Genomic DNA, 17,679 nt, shown 5'->3' with positions numbered 1-17,679 from the left:
AGGGCAGATTTCTTTGGCTTTTTGCAGGCTGTGAGAGACAGGCTTGGATCACTTCTAACCTGAAGCTGCATGGTTATCACATGAATCAGAAAGTCTCTATCTATTACTGCTGTCCTCTCTTCTATCCTTTCTTCATTTCTGTCCCCCTTTTTCTCCCTAAGTTCTCTGTTTTCTTGGGAAGAACACATTTGCTGTTTTTATGGGGCTTTCATGGATAAGAGAGACTGGTTCATGCATACCTTTCATCAGCAAAGTAATTGCTCTCTTAATCTGTACCTGTAAATGATAATACTGGTGTATGCGGATTAGACTAGTTTCAAACTAGCACTCTTGGTTTACGATGTTTTGTCTGTCCATCTTGTGACTGTTGTTTTATGTTATTTTTACAATTCAATAAAAATAGCATATCACTCTACTATTAGAATTTCACCAATTCTTACAGTAATTATGTATCTGTTCTGATATTTGCTTAATAAGCACTACAAATACTTTAGAAATAAAGTAACATTTCCTTATGTAAATCACAAATTTCCTACAAAAACACCATAATAATGTGGTGCAGACATGCAACATGAATTATTTAGTCTATTAAAATTTTATGGTGCAATCATGCAAGCATTATTGTGCATAACAGAAATGGATGGATAAATGTAGTATTTAATTTTTAAAGCTTCAGACACAAACGTACACAGAAATCAACTGAATACTTAATAAAAAAATAAATGGAACAGTAGAGTTTACATGCAAGAAATTACTTTGTAAGATCCTTCAAATTTTATTACTTTCAATAATAAACTAAAATAATTGCTGTCACTTTAATATTTTTGTAGTCTCCTTAAAATTCAAGGGTGTTTTTTATTTAACTTCAGGGACCTGCTCTAAGCAATTCAGAGTGCATTCTGCAAGTACTTTAAGTTTTAATCTGACATTGCTTTGATGAAGCATCTGGAAAATTAAGTCTCTACTATTCAGAAAAAGGTTCACCAGAACTCCAACTAAGTACATAATTATATTTTCACTACAGGACAAAAACAATCATGTAACTACTTATAATCAATTTTACACAAGTATTCACTGGGTATTTAAAAAAGTTCACCTTTCAGAACAAACATGAAGAAATGTGTGCCCAATTCTGCTCATGTCTTATTCACACAGGTGAATACATTGTGAAATCATTTACTATAGAGTATATAGGATTAGCACCCCTTCTGTATCATCTCCACTTTGGTGCTCAAATGTGTATAAGAGACTTCTATCCATTGCTGCATTTTAAAAACATTAGATTTAGCAATAAGTGAAAGTCTAGGAGTTAATACCTGTGTGACATAGTAGAAAAAAGACATTTCACCACAAAAAGATTTCTACATTACTGCATGGGCTGAAAGAGGTCTACTCAGAGATTGACTGTTATTTCTCTGACACATGTAAACAAATGTAAACGTCAATATTTTAAGACTAAACTGGCATCTGGTTTTTTTATAACACTATTATTCTCAAACAAAAAAAAGGTAAGGAGATATTCTATTAAATAAAGCGTCATAACGATTTGCAGTACAAAAAATGTTTCAGGTAACTGCTATTATGCCATCTCAAAGGACATAGGTGAAATCTTGGCCTTGTGAAATTCAAAGAATATGCTACCTTTGACTTCAATCAAATCATTATTTCATTTCGAGACCTTAGGTCGTTATGGGGGAGAAGCGGATCATTACTTATGTTGTTAAAAGTAGACATATATATATAAGTAGGAGAAGAAAGATGATGAGCAAAAGTTTATTTAAGAAAACCCATCTCAAGGATATACTACAATTGCTGCCTGATGCCAAAGGAAAAGGATCTTGCATCCATTATTTTGGAACTGCTGAGAGGCTGTCCTTTTGAAAATTAAGCATGTAAAGGCAGAAAAAATAAAATTAAAAAAAAAACTGACTGACTTTGGAATACCACACGCAAATAGACTAGGTAGTAACATACGAATTCCATACAGCAGAATAACTAATACTGAAATAAGGACTGGAAAGCATTTATGAAAATCAAGAAAAAAATTAACACAAAAAAAGACTGCAGTCTGAAAAGACATGCACAGTAGGAGTGCAAATGATATGAATAGAAACATAACTACCACAAAGGTGATCCAAGATGATACAGAAAAAAGGGTTTTATCATTCAGATGGAAAAGCTCTTTGACCAGCAGTGTGCTGGATGGTAAATGTGATATCAGATCTTATGCTACTTAAAATGGATTACTGGATTCTAAAAAAAAGTTAACCAATAACTTTAAAAGTCAATACAGCATGTTCTGTGGGACTCTTTTCCCACACGTAAGTCATGACATATCCATTACATTGTTAGAAGCTACAAAACTTAGCAATAATAGACTCCAAAGCTGGAATCCTGGTCCACTGACACTAATGACAAAATTCCCATTGACTTCAGTGAACACAATACCTTCCCGAATGTACTGTATCACATTACTTAAGCTACAAAACCTGTTCTTCGATATATACTATCCCTATAAAATGGTAATTCCAACTATGATTAATATGTAAACTATAGCTTGTGAATTGCTGTTACAGTTACATCATTTTCTCTGTCCTGTGATGATCACAGCACATTAAATGTCTCAGCCATAAAATGAAAACTGCTTCCTGCAGAGAGACAGCTCTGTTACACCTCTTCCTGAGATTGAAAAAGGAACACAACCAAAAGGGTAGAGATTGTGCAGTTAAAGCAGACGCTGGCAAGAATAATAATGCTAAACAAGCCGATGTAATACTGTTTGTTCTTTTCAAACACTGCCCTTGGCATTCATCTTCTTATATTTCATCATTTTCTTTGATTAAATACAATGCTTCCATATTCTCTACATGTATATATGTATATGCTGAATGTATACAGTTTTCTATGAGTAAAACTATCTGAACTATTTTAATCATATGGACTTTTGACAATTGTACCAGTTACTTCCTAGATTTATTATTCACATAATCAACTCAGTCACTTAAGATAAACTCAATAAATAGAAGTTATTTAGGTTTGAAGGATCATATAAAGTACTGCAGAAGGAGGAATTAAAAAGCAAAGAAAAAAAATCATCTGCATGCTTTTTCTAATAGAGAAGATGGAGAAGTTGAGGACCTAAAGGCTAGGATGTTTTTTTTTCTCAGAAATACTGTATGTACCTATTTAATACTTCTCATATTCTTAAAATGGCCTTGAAGTCCACAAAGTTCATTTATTTGGTTATAATGAATATAGCATAGTGAGCATTAGAGGTATTCTGCAAAGCTCCACAGAGGAAGTGCACAACACAGTAAGGTAATGGATCCTCATGCTTTCATATGTTACAGCGGGCATTTTAAAAAAGAACTTACTGGATTGTACATCTGATTGAACAACTGTTCGGCTTGCTACATTGCAAAGTTGGAAGGGAGTGAAGCACAGACAGGAAAAGAAGGAAAGATCCAGGAAAACAGTATTAGCTCAACAAAACCAGTGCATTTGCACAGAAGAACTTGTCATAAGAAAGTAGAAATTTAAGATTCTAAACATTCCTTGGTGAAAGTGAGAGGCACTGGGGAAACATAAATGTTGACTTTGGCTCCTAAAAAAGAATAGCTGGAGTAAGAAATTTAAGGTTTGTGTTACTTTCCCTTTCTCAAGTTAAATAACCCGTGAAATAAAGAAAGGTGTCCACTTTTGATGATACATTAAGTGCTGGTCTCAAGCAATGAATCACGAAAAGTGCTTTTGGCTGAGGCTGCAATTTATCACCAAAGCTTCAAAGATGGTAATAATAAAAGATTAATTAAATTGTATCATTAAATTTATTACTTTCCTTTTGTTTAACACAAGACTGAATTTTCTATGCAGAATGACTTTCGAACAGTACAGCTTGGCAAAAAGTACTTTAGCAACTGCAAATATGTCAGTAAGTAAATTTAAGATAATGAAAAACAACAAAAGGAAGGAATTCTGGAGTGGATAATAGGATTATATATATATACATGCACATACACACACACGTATATATATATAAAAACACTTAGCTACCTATTATGTAATTCCTGCTGTTCTTTCACTAGTAGGAATACAAAGTAAGTCAACAAAAAGTCTGTAGAATTCTGGCAAAAAAAGCATCGAGCATTCTTCTGGGTTTTATGATATATTTTTTGAATTTTATGAATTTCAATCCATAATCTTTGTCACAAAAATTTTAATAAGTATGTCTATGGTTTTAAACATTATTTTGTGTCCCAAAATATAGCATGTCACATGAATAATTACTTTTTATGAGTATCCTATTTATTACTTTTTAAAACGTGTCTACTCTATAAAATTAAAACAGTGGGTTTAGAATTAGCATGTTTTCTCCTGCTGAAACGCAAACAATCCAGCTAACTAACACCGAGAAATATTTGGATCTAACCAGGGCCAATAAAAATCATCTTTATTATCATCAAATGAATCTTATTCCCTCCATAAATAGGAAGGAGTGGAAACAGGGGAAGAGCAACTTTAAAAATAATATTTTTTTTCAATTTACAGACTTTGGATTTGCCCCTTTTACACATATTCTTTCAAGCATAGTACTTCTTACCATTAGTGCTCATGGAAAACTAACTCCTAGCAAACGTGCTCAGAATACTATCTTCACATTTATTAGTATAATTTGTTAAAACATATAAATTGACATTTAACAATGATGATTGTGCAATACCATAATGAAAGTGCCTCCTCTACGATATTCTTAGAGAGGAGTAATGTGTAAGCTGCATTCAAATTTCTGAAAATAACAAGACAGCCCTTTGGAGTCACTTTTGAAAGATAGATATAAACTGCGCCCATTCCTTCTAGCTTCCTTAGTGGTTAATGTTCATACATAAGCACACCTATGGGACATGCAGGTTAATTTACTCCGAACTATGTTGATGTTCCCTCCTACTCTAACTCAGACATATGCAAGAATTCTGTTTCAGTTAGTTTCCTAAGGAGTGAAAACATGGTGAAGGCATATTTCTGGGGACCAATTACTTTTAACACAGGATATTTACAGGTTTGAACATAAAGTATTTTATTAGAGAAAATGTGAATTGAGAATTACTGTTTGGAGTCTACTATCATTAACAGTCACTGTTTCTATTCAACTAAACATGCCCACAAAGAAGGTTGTAACTACATTTTATTGTGGAAATACCTGGTCTCCTACAAATGTTGGGTGAATTTCCACTGGGGCTTTATGCTGTATTTATGATATAATAAAACTATTATGTTTTCAACTTTCATTTAATAATCCTTTGTATTTATACACAGGGAACATACTCCCTTTTTATATGAAAGACGTCCCAGACACTCTTTGACTTTTATAAGTGCTTATTTTTCCATGACCATATGATGTGTTTATATGTACAGTCATAAAAGATTGACTTAAGATTTCAAGTCCTTCAAGAGGATTTTTTTAAGTGATCTGTGCTTTTAGGGGTATTTTTTTTAACTAGTTTTTTAAATGAAGTAAATAAGGTATTCCACATTGTAATGAAGTATATTTTGTAGTGAAGTGCAAAGTAAATAAATGCATTTTCTAACAAAAGAAAACAAAATAAAGGACTTCCAGATAAATACTTTTTTGGGATATTTTCATTCTGACATCAATAGCATTTCTAAGCTATCAAACATTTAAAGTAGTTTTGTTTCCATTAAGAGCTTTTGTATATGTTTATTGAAAAAGATTCCCTTCCTTCCTCTCCACAACTAAACCTGTAACACAGGCACATATTCATTCTGAATTAAGAAATCATAAAAGTATAAGGTTTACACTTCGGTATCCTTTAGACTTTGCAATACCTTCTTCACAGGTAAGGCTATTGAAACACTGTTTAATCACAGAGAAGGATACGAATCAACCTGGGTAGAAAGAGTGTCAGAATATTATCCTAATGGTGGTAACATTCATAGAACAAATGAATATTCTTTTCCAGAAAATGAAACATTAGATATCAATATTAATGTTCAACACACACTTAGTCATGAATTGCAGAAGGCAAACATAATGCCTAAACCCATCAAATATGCCATGAGATTGGTGTTCAAACAATGAGAGCAGACATTACCAATGACACAGAAAAAGGTCAGAGAAACAATGTATGGTAGGAAAAAGCATCAACAAACTTGCAAATCATTTAAGCAAAAACTATTTTAATGCTTCAATTTAAATAAAACCACATTATAAAATATAGAATTTGTATGTTTTCCTTTAAATGCTTGCTTCCACTACATGCTGAATAGAAATAATGACTTGCTAGCTGAGATAAACTATACATTATTTTGCTTAATTATCCCCAAACATGTGTTCACCAATGAAGCCAGAAAAATGCCAAAATAAAACCTAGCTAGAGTTTCCATTTTGGAAGGAGATATTTTTTATTAGGAAGTACAGCATTTCTTGGATGAGCTTTAATTTTTTTTTTTCCCCAAGCTACAAACATTTCAGTCTACTTCTAATAGCAGTATAAATGCATATACATACAAAGTGCTGGTTTGATAATTTCTTTCTGCTCTTCTACTTTCCCTCCAATGTCCTGCTCCCAGTTCATCTGTTTGTAGCAGCTTCTTAGAATCAAGATAATTTCTGAGGCTTTGGTACAAGCCTCTTAAGAAAAAGTTAGCAGTGTTTGATGCAAGATGGGTAGATTTTAGATTTACTCCAGAAGAGTAAATAAGCTCATCTTTTCAAAATGAGGGTGTGGGATGTTGATTTTTGTTTTTCTGATTTTTGTTTGTTTCAAGATGGAACTTACCTTTTTCAACTGTGCTTCCAACTTACTACACTCTTCTTTCTTTTGTTCTATGGCTATTTCTAAAGACTTAAGTTTGGAGTCTCTTTTCAGCCCTGCTGATGCCAATGAAGATGCATGTTCTTTGAGATCGATTAAACTAGACTGAAAAACGACCAAGAGTAAAAAGTTAATTCCTAGTCACCAGGACACTAACTTATTTCCAACTTAGTAATCACTTGGATCCTGTTCCCCCTCCCCTTCCCCAGAAAGAGTTGACACAAAGATAAGCACTGATAGCAAAACACCGTTTTCAGAATACAACCAGTTGGAGCCACAGGAGCTGGCATACAGTGGAACACAGAAACATTCATAATACAGACAAGCTGACATTATATTCTGGAAGTACAACTACTTTGAAATCCATTGATCTAACTGACAAACGAAAACAGGAGCAACAATGGAATATTTGAGCCTCATGAAGGCTTAAAGGAAAAATCAGGGATAATGACACACACTTACAGAAAAACTGAAGCAATATTTATGTACAAAAGTGAGGACCGTGAAGAATGCTTAAGAAAACAGCAGTTCAGAAGCTGACCACTGAAGTGGCAGAATTTCAGTACTTAAAATGATTCAAGATTAATCCAAATGCACTTTCTTTCATCATAATGACATAGATACAAGAACACAGATTTAACTGAATAGACTGACCTCCTTTTCTGTCAGTTCAGCTTGTAAAGCATTAACTTTCTCCTTCAGGTCTTTGTTTTCTTTTTTATAAGATTCAATTTCTTCCAGTCTTTCTCTGTCATCTCTCTCCCTTTGCTCCTTCAAGCGCTCTATAATTCTTTCCTAACAAGGGAAAGGATTACAAAATGGGAAAGTTGGGAATCATTTTAAGAAAAGACAGAATAAAATTTCTTTACATTAAGTAGCACTTAGAAAAATTGACCTTCTGATGATTGAGTTAATGGTAGTAAAGTCAAGGCAGGATTTCCCCTGATTTCAAAAGCATCAGATCAAGGTTTTAAATGCGTGATAAGAGTAACATAGTGCAGAAACTTCATTACATATCTATACTGATATGAAATGTTTAGTCTTGTGATAGATATGGGAAGTTATTAACCTCAGTAATATATTTCCTATATTCATAAGTGATTGCAGCCTTGAATAAAAGTGCAAAATAGAGAGGCCATTACTGGTTTACTCAGCTTGAATTTGGTTATGTTCTTTTGAAATCTAGTAGCCTCTATAGTGATTGCAAGAAGTTTTCAAGGTTCCAAATCTAATTAGAAATCAATCACTTGCTAACTATCAGTAACTTTGTTTACGTGTATTGTATTTTGACATGACCAAAAAAAAAAAAAGTTTTCCAAGACAGAAAAACTACCCTGATACAATTTATGATATCCAAAGGAAGATTTTTCTCCATCTAATTATCAGTAAGTCTACACACATTTAAACTCAACCATGTTTTTCAAATGTTTTGCTGACTTCCAGTTAATATTATAATGATTATTGAAAATCATCAGTCAAGTACTGAGTGATGAATTCAAAGGGTGAAGTGTAAAAAGCAGATGCTCTAGTACAGTTTTGTTAAGGTTTAGTTACATTCTTCAAATTCATGTTCTACCAATACTTGAAAGATGCAAATACTAATCAGAAAGAAGTATTTCGGGTAAAATAAAGTAACCACTAGAATTGCATTTGAATTGGGAATAGGTCAATTTAAGCAGAATATCAGGGAAACTATTAGCTAGTGTCATTTTGGAAGTGGTAGTCAGGGGGGCAGTAGAAGCAACATCATTTGGGAAAGTTAAAGCTACATGGGACAAAACTATATCCTGACTGATGAAGTCCTACACTACCAGTGACATGGCTGAGGTAGAACCATCAGCGTACTCGCAGATCCTATTCTAGTCCTCCTGTACATATCCTTGAAATCTCCAGGTAGTTTAAGAGTGAGATTAATACTTAAAGTGCTATTTCATAGAACTGGACAAGGCTGATGGAAGCCCAATATTACTAGAAAGAGAAAAATCTCATGCTAATACCCTCTGTCCTTATGCTGCCACATAGATACAAACACACACACTGGAGATACATATGTAGAGATATATATACAAACACTACATGTATACATAAAATTTACCTTTACCCATATCAATATACTCTCAGCTGTGGTTATTATATCTCAACAAATACTATAATGCAAGCAACATTTCAGCAGCTGTACATCCCATTCTGATTTACAATGAACTTAGTCATTATAATGAAAGAAAAAAGTTAATTCGTTATCAAAGTTAGCTTAAGTAGTAACAGCACTTTTAAAATGTGTATATTGTTTGGACAATCCTGGTTATTCTTTCATTTTCTCCATACACTAGGTATGATGTTCCTCCAAGCCCTAGAGGATCTTCTGAAGACTGCTTCTGTGCTTTTTAAAGCTCAAGGCATATTTTACAAAAAGCCAACTGTCAACACTTAAATTAATAAAAAAGAGCCTAAACTCGAGTCTGTGATTTTCATCCCAGCAGTCTCCAACCTTGGAGATATTCAAAACCCAGCTGGACAAGATCCTTAGCAAATTGCTCTAGTTGACAGGGCTTTGAGCAGCTGGCTTGGACTAGATGATCTCCAGAGGTCTTTTCCAGTCTCATTGGTTCTGTGGACTACACAGAGACATTTTCTAGATTCTGTACCTCAAGCACTGGTTGATTCTCTTCTGCTGTCTCTCTCCCCCATTTTCACAATTCATCCTTTTGCAACACTGACTACATCAGCAACTCTGCTGACAACTGTCCATTGCCTCTGCTTCTTGTCATGCTGCATAACAAAGGAACTAGTTACTAGAAAATTGAACACACAGTGTTTTCAGAAGACTGGGAAGTTTTCCATAAAGTGTCCCCTTATATTTTCAGCTTCTATATATCTGCCTTTCAATAAGCATCTGTTGAAGATCTCCCATTTATTCACCCTCCTATCATTTAAATGCCATATTATCTGCATGTATAAAGTTTAAAACTGATAATCAGTTTCTGTACGAGCTGAATAAATATTTTATTATTTTAAATTACTGATTTAAACCTTGGCTACCCTTAAATCAATTTTATTTCAATGAGTTATGCTTTTCCCTGAAAATATTAAAAGGCCAATTCAAGAAATAGAAAAATTCAGCCTCTCATATTGATCTTTGCTTATTTGCAATGTCTCTAGTGTTTGTGGTTGCTAATTAGAGGGCTAATTGTAGACCCCAGTGTAAGTTAAAATTCTAATATGCTTAATTGCATTTAAATCTTAATTTTTATATTTCCTTATTTTTATTTTAAATCTTTAAAAATAAACTTACTTTTGCATTATGTTTATATAGCAAACAAGCGATGATGCAACATATTTTATTATGTAACATGAGCAGTTAAGAGCACATGTCAAAAGCAGATGGGGTTATTAATCTTCATTGATGCTTGCTATATGACTGTCTATTATTGGATGTGAAACTACGCCTAAGTGAAAAATGTGATATATTTCAAAAATATGCCTTACAGAGCCATTTCAAACATTAGTGTTCCTCTGATACATTAATTCTTTTTCTTCCAGTTTTATAATATTGGCTTCCAGCTGTAGTAATTTGTTTCACCAATACTCAAAATTTTTAAAAATGCATCACTGATTATTTTATAATGTAATTATATATATTAGTAAAATTAATATTAAATATTGTTAGAACATTTTCAACAACTAGCTAAAGATCTTTACCAAATAAGTAGTTATATTTAAGTCCGTAAATAAATATATTTTGAATCTTTTAGACATTGGGAAATAATCAGCACTATACTGAATAATCTTGTAATAAGAATATTGGTATAGTTATTATTTGCTACTCGGTTTCTCAGGAAAACCTTTTCAAAGGGCTGGAAGCTCATAGCGCTTCTTTAATTTTGCACCAAGCATTCCCCTGACATCTGGGACTCCCTTTTACAATCTAGTTAACTGACCATACATATTACCAAATTAGCATTACTGTAAGAATCTGAACAGAAAACAGTGTTGACTACCCATATCCCTACATATTTCATTCAGAAAGAAATACACATTGATGACATACTGCTTTCCACTTAGCATAAAGCAAAAAAAGATATGGCCAAAACTAAAAGTAGCAGGCTATGTGTTATTAAATCTGTTTCCCTGGCACTGCAGATGTACACAACTCCTGGCAAAACCTCCCTTTGACTCATACCTGGCAGGATTTCAGGTAGAAATGCGTTCATACAGAATGAAGGTTCTTCAGCAGCAACATTGTTGAGTATTACACAAATGACAAACCAGCAAATAGTAAAATTCAAAACAAAAAATCTAGTACATTAGCTGGCTTTTCCCATATAGATTTTGCAAGAAAGGGATATGAGATACTAAATAAATTCCAAGTTTATTCCTAGTAGCAAATAATATAAATTCTTAATTCCTTGAATATTAACGTTAAAATGCCAGCCTCCACTAAGTGGAGTAGCTTAATAATCATTCAGAATCCACTTAGTGGATTCAAGCTTATTTTTATACCAATTCCTTCTTGAGATTTATTTACCTAAATGATTTTTTTTCTATAATGAATTAAACATAACACTATTTCATCTTATTAATGAACAGTATAATTTTTTTCTCAGCCTATCACAAAAGAAGACTAATTTATCTGTCAGCTGCATAAGGCTAAATGTCAAAACGTGTTAAAAGGCCCTAATATACCATGTTTTTCTTGATTAACAGCTAACTTGCAGAAATCCCAACAATGTGTTCTTGTTTCAGTCTTATTTGCACTGGCAAGCTTTCCTTATGCACCAATCTAGGACCTCACAGGTCTAATCTATTTGCACTTTATCACAGAAACAGGAACTGAATTGCCACAGCATATAGCTCTATTATCAGACATACTCAATTGCTTATCTGCTGTATGCTGCTACAGTAGGACCAACTTTATAAATATCAGCTTCATGAAAGCAACCTCTTGAGCTGCTTTGGGCCAGTCCAAGAGCCGAGATATTCTTTGAAAAGTTTCTCGTTATAACATCAAGGAAGCTGATAGCAGTTTTGCAGATTCTGATTTTAAAGTTGGTTTGGGGTTTTTTTTTTTGTTTTATTTTTTAATAGGAGTAAACTTATTTTTTGTTTATTGCAATGTAATCTTTATTCTTCTTAAGATTTTTCAGTACTTAAGAGAGGCTCCAAACTTAGGGATAAAGAATTGAATTAATACTTTTTTTCAATTTAGTTCTAGAATGCACTCAAAAGTGACTAAAGTTGAGCTGATTCATTTCTGATCCCTGAAAAGAGAACAAAATTATATCAGCAATAATTCCGGAAGGATACAAAGATTAAAAGGAGTCCATTCCAGGAAAGTTTGATGCTGTTTTATGATGTTTACAGTAATTTCTCATTTAGTGTTACCAAGCTACCTAATGACTAAATATGAAAGAAAAAGGATATCGGAGACAGATACTTGGAAAAACATCTATTTTCGTGAAGAATAAGGAGCCATATTTTCTAATTCAGAGCCAAAACCTCAGTCTGAATATTTTGAAGAAGAATGCAGGAAAAACATAAGTGCTCAAACATTTGAGTTTTGGACTTTAAAAATTGTTTCATGCTTTATTCATATCATATGATCACATTTTAATGTATTTTTTTCTTCACGTGGAAACTAAGAAAATATTTAAATTCAATTTTAGTGAACTGTGGCGAACTAAATTGGTGTAAATAAATTTAATTTCTATTTTAGAAGAACTTCCCATGATGCTTTTGGAGTATTTTCTTCATCTTTTGTTTTTAATTAAAATTCCAAAAACTGTTGAATTGACAAAGAATTAAGGTAAAACCCAAAATTGCACCTAATCTCAGAGTGTAAAACAGGATGATAAAGCTGCAAAATAGTCGTGACATAATTTCTAGGAAAAACAAAAACACCCCACAAACAATGTGTTTCCATGGAAAACAGGTATTCTTAAATGAAAGCAGCATCTTTGGCAGCAGTACAAATTTAAATTGATAAAAGTACTTATATTGATGCACTGTTAGTAAGAAACTATCACTAAGGGTTCTTGTTTTGTCCCATTTGAACAAAAATCTATTCATACTTTTAACAGTATTTGAAGTGTAAAAGTTAATAACTATTGATAAAATCTGTAGGTCTTAAGAATGTTACTGCAGACAGGAATAGGGATAAGAAAGGTTACTCACTGACAGCAACTATGATGAATTGGAAAGCTGGACAGAAATTGGAATGACACATATGTAAACAAACTGCCAAGGTATTTAGCTGCCAGAAGACACAAGCAAACTAAACATAACAGTTCATTTGGAATTTCCAGAAGATGCCTACTGGCTTCTTTCAATGTATAAGTACATCCCAGACACTACCCTTAATACTGAGAAACCTGCCCTTGAAAGTGTGGCCTTCAAGAAACTCACTACAGGAAAGAAATTGTGCACGATTTCTCTGTACAAATCATACAGAGAAATGCTTTTACCTTGGAAACTTCCTACTCATTGTGTCTAATGCTTTAAGATCAAGTACCCTGTTTCTCAAAAGCTCATATAACAAAGTAGTATTTCTGAAGTAATACAGAATAGTAAGTGTATCACTTGTATATACAGTTACTCCCTTCATATGCTGCCACCTAAATTATATATAACAAACTCCCCATAGAGATTGAAGCAGTCACCGGACACCATAGCACAACTCAGCTTCATGTCACTTCTCAAAACCACTGGCTTACAACAGATACCATTGCCTTCATCAGCTGCAAAAAGACAGAAATCTCTGTGGCAGAGGAAAACATCCCATAGTATTCATTGTATATGTGTCTCGGAATATCCTGCAAACACTGCAGGGAGGACGCCATTCTCAGCTGACTGTATATAAGCAAAGTGACTACTTTGTACAGAATTCAGTCTTAGGGACCCCATGTGAGTTCTAATCAATTCCACTTGGAAAAAACACTAATCACACTGATTCTTTAAAAAAAAAAAAATCTGTTCATATGTATCCATGCAATTCCAAATGAAGTAGACATGAATTGCAAAATTACATTTCAGAGAAAGATCTAAGCTTATCTAACTTCTCCAAAACATTAAAACTAGCATTATTTATTGGACTTTCAACCTTTATTACAGCAATCAAATTAAGCTTGACACAAAATTTCCATACCTTCAGAGTCTCTAGTGTTGCCACATTTCAAGTTATCGCATACACAAAGGAATTCTATAGCACAATTTTTAAACAAACTCTGGGACAAATCCTCACTACAATATTAAAAAATAATGCATCCTGAGTTTAATAAACGTTTACAGTTTGTATGTCTGAGAATAATAGGATATTTTATTTTCAGATACATACAAATATTTAAAATTATAAAAACTTTTACCTTTATTAGTTTACATTTATTTCAACATGGTACTGGCACAAAATTACTTGAAAACAACTAATTGCCACTCATTAATTTGGGTTATGTTTTAACCCAGTACCTCTTAATCTTTCATATTTCTGGTAGTGAGAAGAGGACTATACATGTTCTACTCATTACCTCCACACTTGTTGCTTCTACTATGAGCCCTGGCAAACCATCATTAATTTAATATTTTCAACAGAGAAATATGTTACAACTGAAGACATATTGCAACTTAGCAAATTACCCCAGCTAAGCAGCATTGCATAAGTGCATTCTTCTCTGGAGTGCTGCAGATGTGGCTGAGAGATACAAGATTTCTTTGGCTTCTGACCATCATGCTCAGTTGCACAGGGGAACTGGCAAGTTTGCAGTGTGACACTCGCTCTGCTTTCTACATGGACAACACTAGCATGATGGTTAAAGGATTGTTTTAAACTCTCTGCTGCCTCTGTGGGCATTTTGGAAAAGTCACAGTGTAGACTAATCCAGAAAAGACAGTTTACAAGGAGGGAAATCAGACTAAAAAGTATTTAATGTCATTGTTTAATAATATGCTGTGAGATTGGTGAGCACTGTGTCCACATTAGCAGTGAAAGATTAACAAAATGTGTGTACTTTCTTTACTGCATAAATGCTGTGAGCTTATCTATATGAAACCACAGAAGTAGTAGTAATGCCAACATTTTTCACTGATGTTGACCAAGCAAATGTTCATAAAATGATTAAACGTACGTACAAAGAAATAAAAATCTGACATTAGCATTTTACATGTTAGTGCCAACACCACAGTGGCATTTTAAAATCATATACAGCCATAAATAACTGTAAAACTGCAGAATGGCACATAGTACTTTAATTAGTTGCACTCACCTGTGCACATGTAAATGATCTACTTTAAGATCTGTGAGCTGCAAAAAGTGGATACATGTACTAATTTTTTTGACACATAAATTCATCTGGATTATCTTGTATTCAGAGTTAACTGTAAGAAAAACCCTTACCTCAGTGAAACTGATAGGAATGTTGCCACTAATTTAAACAGGCCAGATTCATCCCTTCTGCTAGGTATTTTCCACTTAAAGGCATATTAGTTTTTAAAGAAAAAAGTAATTAACAATTTTTTATGAAATACAGTTCCTCCTATAAATTAAGTGTAGGAAACCAATAGAGCAAGCCAAGGTAACAGTTGGTAGAGTCACTTGCTGTTGGCTCTTCATTTAGGCTCTGCTTAACAGACAAAAGAACAGGATAATCAAGATCACAAAGCCATCAGAATACCTAAAACTCTACATTCTTTAAGTCAGGTGTCCATGACTTTCAGCTATTTCTGGGAACAACCACCCATCCCATTGACTAAGGGAAAATCTTCCCATGTCCTGGGCCATTTACGCCATCCCCATTTAAAAGGTCATCCTTCTTTACCTCAGAGTCCTGTTTCAGTTCATCAGCCAGGAATCACACCTTGTTCACCCTACCAGAACTGAGCCACCTGCTTTCCTAGCAAGGCCCACGGGCTTTGTTACAGGTGCCAGACCAACTTAAAAAGACACTTTCTGGACAAACTTCACCCACAAGAGCAGCACATAATGCTGTTCCATGAGAAAACATTACCTTTTCTGATAGAGCTTCTTCTAAGGTTGCTAGTGCTGTGTCTGTGTTACTAGAATCCGTCTGCAATGACTTCACTCTGTCTTTTAGATTAGTTAGTTGTTTGTCTTTGTCCCTAAGTTGTTCCTGCAGATTTTCAATCTGAAAATAAAAACAGATCATAATGTCCATCAACCTTGTCTTAACATTCAAAGAGGGAATTGGGTGCTAGGGTCAATCGAACATATATATATATCACACATATGACACATATGCCTCAGTATACTGCCAAGTTTTTACACGGTATACCAACAATTTTTAACTTCTGTCCTTTCTACTTTGTTTCCCTTTGCTAAAATTTATCATTTTCTAATAAATTATAGGAAAAATCTTAGTGCAGTCAGGTATTTTATTATTTAAATATTTTCTGATATTAATCACTTTAGTTTAAGGTACTGTATTATCTCAGTAATTCCAAGTATGTGTGGAATTACCCCTTTAGATTATTCTAGTTGCAGTAAGAAGGACAAAGAAAGGGAGGGGCAAAGCAAGTTCAATGAGCCTTAAATTGAGGAAGAAAGATAATAACCTATCTAAAAACCTCTTCTTCCACGATGCCCTGCTGTAAAGGAAACTCACCTGGACAGAGATCAGGATGTTTATATTTCAAAAAGCCAAACTCAGAAACAAAAAACCCCAAACAGCCCAAAAGCCCAAAGGCCATCATTTCTGTTCACTTTCTTCATCTCCATGAAGATTTAAGGTATGTCACTCTATTTTGGATACTAAAACTGCTTTAAACAGGTCTAGTTCTTCCTCTAGCAAGTATTTAAACATACTGCTAAGGTACCCATAAGCACACTGGCTTGTTAAACACGTCATGATTTATAGTGGTTAAGTCAGAAAGGTTTTGCACAAACAATTGTCCACAGCACCACGTGGACTTTGGAATGAAATCTGAATAAAAGCACTCAGCTTCTGATTGTCATGGCAATCACCTTCTATGGCTGTAAGGCACTATGACCTTCTGGGCATAATGCAGAGAGGACGTGTGGTATGTCATACGTGTAAAATGCTATTAATTATCTGTCAGAAGAATCATCCTCCTTCATCCTATGCTCTCAGTGCCACTCACTATTATGCCACTGGTATAAAACCAAAATTTGTTCCAAAATACTTAGCACAAAAAAACCAAGAAAACCAACTAGTCTATTATTTTAGTGTGCTACTTTATGTAATATGACAAAATATGCCTAAATCCATGAGGTATCATTTGTTCAAAACTGGTCTTAAATATGCTGTTAAAATTAAAATTAAACAAATTATTACTGTCAGAGATTTAAACTCTTAATTTCATCTGTGATTTTACACTTTGGATCATGTTCTGTTGCTACTGCAATGAATGCAGTTTTGCTTTTCATTTCATAAAGTAATGTAATTTTTCTTATGGCCAATGTCATTCCCATTTAAAGCAATTCAGATTTTAACAGAAACAGGATCATTCATGATTACTGTTAAACTGTATTTACAGGTTCTTTTATAAACCTGAAGCTGAATTCAATGCATGTGCAGCTCCACAGAAGCCAACAGTTCTATCAATAAAAATTTGGTCTCCATTTGCAAAAATGTATCACCATAATCAAACACACTTTAATTTGGGGCATACTTCGGTAAAAATTCTCCTCCTACTACATTATACATGTGCAGGAAAAAAAAAGCTTCAAGTTAAGTTTTGACATCATATATATATATAATTAACAAATCATAAAACCCACAGTACAGCTGTGTGTACTGTACAAACTTTGTTTAAATAATTTTAAATTTTAAAAGAACTTAAATAAAAATTAAAGTAAAATAAATTTTGATAATAAATTTGG

At 33.6% G+C, this 17,679-nt stretch overlaps 1 protein-coding gene across 2 annotated transcripts in view; it reads right to left on the bottom strand.

Moving 5' to 3' along the window:
* Positions 1-17,679, bottom strand: part of ERC2 (ELKS/RAB6-interacting/CAST family member 2) — a 474,805-nt gene that overhangs the window by 243,157 nt on the left and 213,969 nt on the right. For both annotated transcript variants that reach the window (XM_075096173.1, XM_075096174.1), the window contains exons 9-11: positions 15,827-15,964; positions 7,488-7,628; positions 6,798-6,938 (exon numbers count right to left, since the gene is read on the bottom strand). In XM_075096173.1, the coding sequence (XP_074952274.1) occupies positions 6,798-6,938; positions 7,488-7,628; positions 15,827-15,964 (420 nt within the window). The remainder of the gene's footprint in view (positions 1-6,797; positions 6,939-7,487; positions 7,629-15,826; positions 15,965-17,679) is intronic.

This window comes from Phalacrocorax aristotelis, chromosome 6 (genome assembly GCF_949628215.1).
Source record: "Phalacrocorax aristotelis chromosome 6, bGulAri2.1, whole genome shotgun sequence".
Classification (NCBI taxonomy): domain Eukaryota; kingdom Metazoa; phylum Chordata; class Aves; order Suliformes; family Phalacrocoracidae; genus Phalacrocorax; species Phalacrocorax aristotelis.
Note: the sequence above shows the minus strand (reverse complement) of the source record. Positions and strands in the feature narration are given on the sequence as shown.